The sequence below is a fragment of the Anomalospiza imberbis genome, chromosome 1 (genome assembly GCF_031753505.1).
Source record: "Anomalospiza imberbis isolate Cuckoo-Finch-1a 21T00152 chromosome 1, ASM3175350v1, whole genome shotgun sequence".
Lineage (NCBI taxonomy): Eukaryota > Metazoa > Chordata > Aves > Passeriformes > Viduidae > Anomalospiza > Anomalospiza imberbis.
Window position 1 is genome coordinate 22,150,055 of NC_089681.1, and position 10,322 is coordinate 22,160,376.

The 10,322-nt window shown below is 40.1% G+C and overlaps 1 protein-coding gene and 1 long non-coding RNA gene across 8 annotated transcripts in view; one reads left to right on the forward strand and one right to left on the reverse strand.

Annotated features, from left to right (window-relative positions):
- Window positions 1–1,819, reverse strand: part of VPS13B (vacuolar protein sorting 13 homolog B) — a 431,250-nt gene extending 429,431 nt beyond the window's left edge. For 3 of the 7 annotated variants that reach the window (XM_068183911.1, XM_068183916.1, XM_068183903.1), the window contains exons 1-2: window positions 1,639–1,817; window positions 619–796 (exon numbers count right to left, since the gene is read on the reverse strand). In XM_068183911.1, coding sequence (XP_068040012.1) covers window positions 619–765 — 147 coding nt within the window. In that variant the 5' untranslated portion in view covers window positions 766–796; window positions 1,639–1,817. Of the gene's footprint in view, window positions 1–618; window positions 797–1,607 lie in introns of all 7 variants that reach the window. The other 4 variants (XR_010997092.1, XM_068183879.1, XM_068183889.1 and 1 more) reach the window with 4 other exon arrangements.
- A 574-nt stretch (window positions 1,820–2,393) lies between these two features.
- On the forward strand, window positions 2,394–7,920 carry LOC137470558 (uncharacterized). Its single transcript, XR_010997128.1, has 2 exons — window positions 2,394–2,940; window positions 6,734–7,920. It is a non-coding gene; the product is annotated as an uncharacterized lncRNA (long non-coding RNA).
- Window positions 7,921–10,322: the final 2,402 nt, after the last annotated feature.

Here is a 10,322-nt window from a genome sequence, read left to right on the forward strand (position 1 = left end):
CTCAGATAAGCATGAAAGGAAACCATCCCTGTGCTAAGGCTTTACCACTGCATATTGACAGCAGGCTCCAAATTCTGTATCTCGTGTTTTACTTGGTCAAGCTTGTTGTTTTACTGTGTCTTTGATTTAATCCACAGAAACCAGATGGTCAAATCTATTACTCAAGTTTAGATACAACTGGACCAATGAAATCTGAAGTTGGAAAACAATACGAAGCACAAATGGGTTTAGTATGCGTAATTAAAAAGAGATCCCACTTTACTTGGTGACCTTTCAACTTAGTTACTATATGTAATTTGTAAATATGACTGGAAAAGCAATTCGATTAATGCTCCTACCATAAAACAATAGTTACTCAAAGAAGAAACATGTCCACAAAGAAGCCTTTCTTCACACTCCATAACTTACAGAATGTGTAAAGAATTACCATTCACTGCTAAACAAATAGCATGAAATTAAAGCAAGAATAACTAAGTGCAGGGGAAGAAAAATACTTGCATAAGAAGAAAACCAGCAAGCACTAAGTTATTACTTAGCTGTGCAGACCAATTTAAAATAATTCAGGCAACTTCTTTTAAATCAAAGGCATGGACTGTAACTGCTATAAACATAACATACCTGTTCAAGTACATCCAGCTTTAATTCAAGTTTACTGAGCACAACATCTCCTCCCCAAAGTGACAGCTGCAAATCTGAAGGCTTCAAGTTCTTTATGTAGCGATTCACATAACTCATCAAAATAGGAGTTACATAGGACTCCAGCATTCTGGAAGATCTCTGTATTACAGGTCAAGCACTAGGAAAAGGACAAGAAATTGAGAAGTCAGTCATATATCTCCAGTCTAATTTTCAATAATCCAACACTCCCATTGTTTGAATGGATGAAAAGAATTCTAAACATAATTTATAGTCAGAGGCTCATATAGTTACATACTTATAGATAAAACTTATAGAAAGATGCAAGCACATCTATTTACAACTACGGATTTTCAGGTTACATATAATATATATGTATATTCACACACACATATCTGTGTGTGTATATATACACATACACACACACATATATATATGTGTATCTATAGATGTATGTGTATATATGTGTATATATGTGTATATATGTGTATATATGTGTATATATGTGTATATATGTGTATATATGTGTATATATGTGTATATATGTGTATATATGTGTATCAGAACTAGTAACTAGCTTATCCAAAAAAAAAGCCAACCAAACAAACGAAGAAACAGAAAAAGTGATCAAGCAGTCCACCATGCCTTCACACAGCGTTAAGCGACGGGACAACTCCTTTTTGGAGTCATCAAGAGGATAAATTTGGATAACATCAAAAAAGGGTAACTCCTAACTGGTACGAGTCCACACTGAAGTACCGCCTTAGATGCACCTCACCGGTCTCAGCACCGCGTACCAAGCAATCCTGCCAGTTTAGCGCCAGCCTGAACTCCAAGAAACCAACATCCTTCACGAACCGAGCTGAGGCTACATTAAGGTCTGCCATCGCTCCCATCCCTCTCCACATCCTTTCCCACACCCCCGCCGTCCCGACGAGACCCTTCCCCGTCCCGTCACCGCCGCGGGATACCGTCACACACCCGGGAACCCCGCGCCCGTACCTTAGGGACACATCCTCGCACGTCCCTCCCGCGGGCCCACGCCCCCTCAGGGCCCCTTTACCTGGCCCTGCACAGCGCCCCGAGGCTCCGCGCCCACCCCGGGCCGGCCGGGCCGCGGCAGCGCCGCGCACGCAGCGCCTCCGGCAGCGCCTCCCGCCCCGGCTCCGCGGCTCGGGCGCTTCCGGGTTTCCCGGCGCATGCGCGCTCCGCCGCTGGCCCTCGGCCGGAAGCGTTTGGCGCGAGCGCGGGGCGGGGCCAGGCGGCGGCTCTGAGGGCGGAGGAGGTCACGTGTCCCGCGGGGGCGGGGCGGGGATTCCCCGGCGTCCCCGTGAGGCGGGAGCGCGCGGGCCCGTGAGTGACGGAGAGGCGGAGCTTGGGACGGCCTCCGAGGTCACCGAGTCCAGCCTGTGACCGAACCGCATCTTGCCAACTATACCATGGCACTGAGTGCCACGTGCGTATTCACCTAAACACCCCAGAGACGATGACTCCCTGCGAAGTCCATTCCGGTGTCTAATCACCCGCCCTTCACGTGAAGAAATTCCTCCTAACGTCCAACCTGAACATCCTCTGACACAGCTTGAGTTTCTGTCCTCATGTTGTCTCCATTTTTTTCTTGGAGGAAGGGCCAATTCTCATCTGGCGTTAACCTCCTTTCACGCAGTTGTAGGGAGTGGTAAGGTCACCCCTGAGCCTCCTTTTCTCCAAGTTAAACATCCCCGGCTCCCCCAGCTGCTCCTCACAGGACTTGTCCTCCAGACCCTTCACCAGTTCCATTGCCCTTTTCTGGACTCTCCCCAGCACCTCAATGTCCTTCCTGAACTGAGGGGCCCGGAACTGCGCGCAGCCCTCCACACAGCCTCCTCCCAGGGCGGAGTGGCCCGGCCGCCCCTCAGGTGTGTGAGCCCCGCCGCGGGGCGCTTGGGCACGGTGGGCTCCATCCCGGAGCACTGAACCCCTGAGATGTGCCACTGCCTCAACCAGCCCCAGCTCCAAGGTTTGCTTCATGTTGTTATAATTGACAAATGGCCGTGTGGGGCAAACCCCAGCGGTGGCAAACGCTTGCTCCCACTCTGCTTAATAAAGGTGTGCATTTTCTGGCTTGGTTTAAAGCAAGGTTCTGCTTAGGTTCTCAATTGCACCATTTCAGATGTGAGAGGAGTTCCTGACACCCAGGAATGCCCTTGATGTTCTGCATGCCCAGAGTGCTTCTCCCTTCTCTAGGTCATAGAGGAAATCCATCAGCAGCAGGATTGAGTCCTTTCGGGGTTGCTTGTGGCACGCAGAAAATGCCCTGGAAAGGTGAGTTAATAGAATGCAGGCTGACATATTGGCATATGGGTGATTTGGAAATGAGCTGAGCTCATTTTTGTCAGGGAAAAGTGCAGTAAGCAGTGCCTGTGGGCATGGCTTTGATGTAGATAATTAATAACCTTTTACAAAGGCCTCTGATTTGAGTTTTGAAGGAAAGCCTGGGATATGCCTCCTGAGTTGCATATTGCTTCTGGAAATTTGAAATCCCATTAATTTAGTCTGCAGTGTAGTTACATGGCTGAAAAGACAACACTATACAGCATCTGAGAGAGCGAATGTGAAGCTCAAACAGCAAGTGCTCGGATAGGAGCCTACCCCTATAGTAGTACATGTATTGAAATCTGGCTGAGCTAATCAAGGTCTGGAGGCTCCAAATCCTGCTGGATTACCTGTCTCTTATGCCTCTGGTATACACATGCTGAGCTAACCATGAATCAAACCTCATTTTGCATACACTCACTATGCCATCTTCACTCATGAATCACAGCTTGTAAGACAGTATTTCACCTCACTAAGAGTCAAAGCAGCTTGGACTGCTTTTCTTCTTGCAGTGGTCACCACTCCCACAGCTCATACTCGAGTGTATGTTCAATCATTCTTCAATACCTGTGGCATGTTAACCTGCGGCTAAGAGGTGGTAGCAGGCAGGAAAATTTTAACAGCATCAGTGGTCTTTAATTAAGTTGTGCGTCCAACTAAACAATTTCTCTAGGACTAGCATTCTTGAAGAATTCCTTTGCAGAACTGCTATACCTTTCTGTTCCTCTGCTAGAGGGGTAGGAGTGGTGAATTTTACTGGTAACACTTTTCAGGAGCGTGCACTGCAAGCCAGCTCAGAGAAATAATCAATGGAAGCAATCTCATTTATAGCATACCCCCCCACAGAATTGCATTGACACAGCAGAGGGATGTGGCAACTGATAAGTGGGATGTTGAAGGACACCCTAAGCCTGCATCAAAAGCCCTTATTTCAACAGAAAAACATTCTTCTGTTTCTTTGTCCATTATGTTATTACTTTTGAATGACATATCCAATCAGTGCTGGAATGTTTCCTGAAAGTTCAGAATTGAAGAACAACGCCCTATTTTGGTGAAAAATCAGTAAACAAGAAGAAGAGTAGGGGAAAAACAGTGCTTCTGGCAGCTGCCTGGCAGACCTAGCAGCTGAGAACAACTGTGTAATTTTCCTGGCAGTAATTAGCATTTCATTATAACTACCTCCATATCAGTTCTAGTTCAAGTATGTTGACACCCTGAATAATTTATTTCCTACAGTAGGAAAAAAAAAAAAAAGGAAAAAGTGGAAGGGATCACACAGGAATAAATCTTGGAAGGAAAGGAGATTAGTGGGTGGCATGAAACAAGAGTAGCTGGAGAGGGTTATAAAGGTCCCTGATGTACAGAGGGATGTGAGCTGAGTACATGGGGAATTTGCAGGTAGTAGGCAGGGGATGTACAGTAATGAACTTGGTCATGCTACAGCAACGAGGGCATGTCTGCTGGAAATGTCAGCTCCTTGAGCTAGTCCAATTTATTCAGTATTTCAACACTTCAGTGAAACATGCAGGATAGGTATAATTAAAATTGCAAATCTAGTGGCATGGGAATCTTGTTCAATCATATAACTTGACCAGTTGTGAATCCCTGAAAAGCTAACAAAAGTCGCTACAGTTTACCTGGAGACTGAAAAAGTGTACACGAAACAGTGTCATTTTTGGCCAGACATGAAAAAAATAGCACTTCGAGGAGGTCCTCAGGAAACATATCTACATTCAGAGTACATTTTTTTCTTTATAAAAGTGTCTTTCAATGTGTTTCTGTCTTCGTTGTTGTTGTTGCTATAGGCTATTTCCTGTTTTCTGCAACAGAAGTGGGATCAGTGAAATACAAAATGGAGGGGAAAAATAGAGTTCATTAAAAAATGAAGAAAATCTAGAAAAGGTAGAGGATGAGTAAGTGGCTGTTAGAGAATTACTTGATCACAGAATGGTTGGGGTTGGAAGGCACCTCTGGAGATCACCCAGTCCAACCTTCCTGCTAAGACAGGTTCACCCTAGAGCAGGCTGCACAGGATTGCATCAAAGACAGTTTGTATCTCCAGAGAAATATATTTTCTATCTCCACAACCTCTGCTGTGCAGTCTGTTCCCTGGGTTCTCTGTCAGCCTCAGAGTGAAGTTCTTCCTCATGTCCTCTCTGTTCCCTGGGTTCTCTGTCAGCCTCAGAGTGAAGTTCTTCCTCATGTTCTGTTGGAACTTCCCATGCATTATTTTCTGCCTGTTGCCCTCATCTGCTGCTTGGCACCACTGGGAAGTGCCTGGCTCCATCCTCTTGACACGCTTCCTTCAGATACTGATAGACATTGATAAGACCAAGGAAAACAGACATCTAAATAGATTTTTAAATGTTTGGCCTGGGCAGTTTGCAGTACATAAGACAATCTGAGGTTATTGGCAAGAAGGATTGAGAGACAACCTGTGTGGATCTTCTTTTTTACCTGGAAAAAGGTTTTTAATTCTCCAACCTCCTTCACTCTGTCCCTCAGCTAACACTGGATACTTTAACCAGGTTACTGAGCAATCTGCTGTCAATGTCTGTTCTGCTCCAGTGCCTCCAAGTACAGCAGCATGGATAGGGGTAACTGGTCCCAGAAGCTTTCAGTCTATTCATGTGGCAGAAGACTGCTGGTTTATGATTCTTTAGAGCCTACTGACATGTCCTGTAGACAGCATGAGACTGACAGTGTGAAGGAGTTCATAACCATAAATTATCAATACTAATAGAGATATTTCAGAAACAACTGTGAGGAAAATAAAAATTACTTAGTCTTCTTTCTCCCCTCCTGTTCTAGGTGCTAAAACATGGACTAGTTGATTTGTAACATTTCTTGTTGGTTCCTTTTTTCTGTTTTTACTATAAATTATACTTGTAGTAAGTGATGTAATATAGATAGAAGTAAAATATGTGTATAAATGTGTTTATATTGTAATATATAAGAATAATGTATTATAAACATGTTAAGATTTGCCCATTTGCCCTCTCTGTTTTACTGGTAATTTCCTGAGCTCAAACTAAACTAACTAAAAATATGTATTTTCTAATATTTTTCAAATATTAAAAAACTACAGCAACAAAACCAAACTATATCAATCAATCTGTTTTACTATTAGAAGTAAATAGGTTATCAGTGATGTCATGTTACCTAATTATTAAATAATATATAGCAATCAGAAACTGATAAACAAAAATTGCCATGCCACTTCTATTACTATGATAGCCCCCATATTACTATGGGGTTACTTTCAAGTTCACCAAAATGCACATTGATTTGATATTTGGAAACATTAAAAGCATTTTTTTTTTTTTTTTAGAAATTGCACATATGCTTTCCCTGTAATCTCAATTTTTGATGTGTTCTAAATTTTAAGGTGCAAGGTGCAAACAATTGTCCCTCGTAAGTTTTATTTGTTCTTCTATTCCCTAAATTGTGCCTGAAAATCATAGTGAAAGAGCTCTCAACTATAGTCTTGAAGCAATATTTTTTTTCAGGTGAAGGAAAATTGATTTAATTGTGGCACCTTTAAAATGGAAAATTAGTATTCAAAAAAGATAAAAATTAATTTATTATTTATAACTATTATTATGAGCAAGAATCTGTTGAAACAGTTACATTCACTTAAAGTAAAACAGAAAAAGTATTAATTTAGTGATCAAAGGTCATGAAGTTCTGGAAGCTTTTGATATATAATCCCAGCTCATTGCTGCCTCATCTGGTTTTTTAGGAAAATGCTTTCCCCAGCTCTGCTAATCCTTGCAGCAGTCTGGGGCCAGAATGCTCCGGGCAGTAGGGAGCAGGACACATTTATGCAGATTCGGGTGCTAACCCAGCTCAACCTTCACCAGTCTCGCCTGATGTCTCCTCTGTGGGTGAGTGTTCGCTCTGAGTCAACGGGGTGAATGTCTGTCCAATCCAATCTCCTCTTCTCAAGGGTGAGCAATGGACTAACAGCCAACTTGGTTTGGTCCAGACAGTGATGGTGCACTCAGATGTAAAGATTTAGCTACAGTAACTGGTGTTTTAAAATGTGGCCTGCATGGATAAATTCTACATAAATTTGGTTTCTTTGGGAATTATTAAACCTTAAATAAAGAGGCAGTATTACATCTCCAGAATGAATTGTCCTGAATTTTATTCACATGCTAGAATGAATGAAAGACAAGATAAAAAACCTGAATTGAACAGGCTGGAAATGTGCATTTTAGTCTTCTAGGAGTATAATTTTCAGGTACATCATGAGAAGCAATCATGGCTGTCTAACCAGGTAAGTTAAAACTGGAAATGGTTTTTCAAGTCTTTGTTGAATTGGTAACAAAAGAAGCCAGTTATTCACCTTGCAGTAGTGACATTTTAGGGCATATAATGATATTTGACCTGTTCTGATATGCTTGAAGGGTTTATGTGTCCTTTGGGTAGGAAGTGGTATCTTTGACTTCTACACCTAATTATGAAATACATCCCAAAAAGTCAGCCAAGAAGATGTTATTTCTGGTTCCAGTACATGAAATATATGTTTGACAATTTTAAACAGCATATGTAGAGAAACATGTAACTTATTACTGCCTCTGGGTATGAGCAGATTTATGCACTAAGTTTCACACAGGTTTTGCTCGACTGTTCCTATACTGTTCACACAAAATGTGTATTTCTAATGACAACTTCTAGCATACAGTTTTTTAAAATAGTCCTGCATTTCAGGAGTTAAATAATCACTTTTCTCCAGTATTTACATATTTACATGTACAAAAAATTGCAAGTCTATGATTTTATATGTACTTGTACCTATAAATGATTTTCAGTAAATATGAAATGCATAAATATGCTATCAATGTATTTCAATTAAATATTTATTCATATACTGCTATTATAATATTTTCTCAATAAAAATTTTGTATGTTATCAAAAGTTTAATAGTAACCAACAGCTTCTTTCTGTGTCATTTGTTGGTTCTTTAGGGGATGATCAAAAGGTAAAGCTCAGGAACCTTTTTGCTGGAACTGTGCTAAAATCCAGTTCCTTTTATTGGCAAAGTGAATTTTTCAGTGAAACTGTAACACTTTGTGATGCCCTTTCTTTGGCTTGTCCTGCAGCTCTACCAGAAACATTCCTGCAGAAGCTGAAGTATGTTCTAAAATTTCTTCATCATGTGAACAAAAATGATCTTAAATTTGATTTACATGTTGTAGAGCTGGTATTAATGAATATCAGGCATGTTGGACAGCAACAAGAACTGCAAAGCCAAGAAAATGTGTCATCTCTGTAAAGTCACCCTTGGAACCTGAATGGCAGACACAGCTCCATGTGAATAAAATCTTTTATATTTCAGGACTGATCTCCTGAGTTTCTTAGACTTTATAGATAAGTAGACATGGGTCCTAATATTGAAATCAATCTGTATAAATTGAAATCAGTCTGTGAAAGGTACAAAGGACTAAAGAGAAAATATGGAAAGCAGATAATTGAGATACATGGATCTTTTATAAGAGGGAGGCTTTTTATAATTTCCAGAATTTTTATTAATTTCTTAGGTCTTTATCCTAGCATATAACTTGCAGGCTTAGATAGGTTAATTTTTTCCCTCTGAGAACTTATAAATGTTAGCATTCAATTTTCTGATTTTCTGATGTACTTTGTCAGGAAATTAAGTAGCTGCTTCACACCTCTCCAAAAATCAATAGCTATAAAAGCTCTTCTGATAGAATGACTGCTCAGAATTGCCTCTGCCCCTGAAAAACAAGGTGTAGAGTCTATTCATCACACAGCAGTTTTGAGTCATTTTTGTTTGGTTGCAAATTTTGAGGCTCTCTGGATTTATTTTTGCTTTTAAGCGAGTGCTCCTTGCTGTTTTAGCAGCCATTATCAATTGCTTGCTCTCCATCCTTTTTCTTTTCATTCATGTAATTTGCTCCCCACATTTTAGATTCAGTTGCTAACAACAGTAACTTAAGAATGAATTGTCAATTGCAGAAAGTCTCCCTTCAATCTTACATTCACTGAGTAGGCAGGATTACATATCTTGCATTTCATTCCAAGGACGTACTTTTTTTTTGTCAGTCCATTTTTTCTGAAACACACGATCAATTAGTATTGATTTCTGATGTGCTGTATCCCACATGCATTGAGGTGCTACAAAAAATTTCATGCTATACTTCTTGTTATGCATTTTATATCATCCAGTCCTAATGCACAGAACAGTTCCTTTCAGATTAATATCATTCATTTGTCCAAAGGTGATGGACATGGTGGTCTTGATGCCATTTCAATTACATGATATACATCTATTATTTTCTCCATATAATCTAAAACCTGGAAGGATGGAATGAGTGTTGATCATCACATGTTATTAATGGTAGCCAAAATTTGAAAGACTGTTTTATAAAGTGTGCAAAGGTTTATAGCATGATTTCAGTGAGAGATGATTGCAATATTGTATAAGATAATGCAAAAAATTTTATTAGTGATGGCTCTCACTCTTTTCTGAATCTTGCTTGATACTGAAAATTTTTAATGTCTATGTGAGAAACAAAGTAAATACAATAAACACAGTCTATCAGTAGTTTACATTTGTTACACAGGCTGCAAAAATAAAGCTTGCTTAACATCTGGACACTGCGTTTCTGATAGTTTATTCAATATTTCCATAGATATCTCATGCCTAAAATCAAATATCACAAGTCTATAAGATGGAAAGAACTTCCCAAAATTAAATTTTAGATTTCATTTGGAAAGCTGACACTATATGAATCACCTGCTTTGCAGAAATGAGTCTTGTTCTTTCATCCAGATGTTTTGTCGTAACATTTATTGTGTTTTCAAACAAACGTGGCATTTCTAGAAATGCAAATTAGGCCTAACAATTTAGTGTTCTCAGATATTCTCTTAGCAACACAACACAGCTGCTGATTTTAATTCTGATCACAAACTATGTAGAAAAACTGAGTCATATTAGGCTATTTTCTCTTCATACCTCTGTTTTTTCTCATGTTTCACACATTTTCTTCTTCAATAAGAAACAAATTTGTGTGAAAAGGGAGAAATAGTGGTGTTTCATAGGAGAGTGTATTTGTTTATTTCAAACACACAAATTTGATACTGAGAAATGAATACTTCTTTTAGGGAAGCTGGAAAAAAAATTCTCAAGGCAACCCAAACTTTCCTAAATGGCAAACTTCTGAAAGTGTGACAGCTGCTATTAATTAGCAATTCAAAGTTCATGTTCTCATCAGTTCATGTCTTAAGGTACAACAGCATCCTTTCTAAAGCACTTGACAATTGCAAATCCATACCATTTCTCTACAAAGTACCAACCTCCC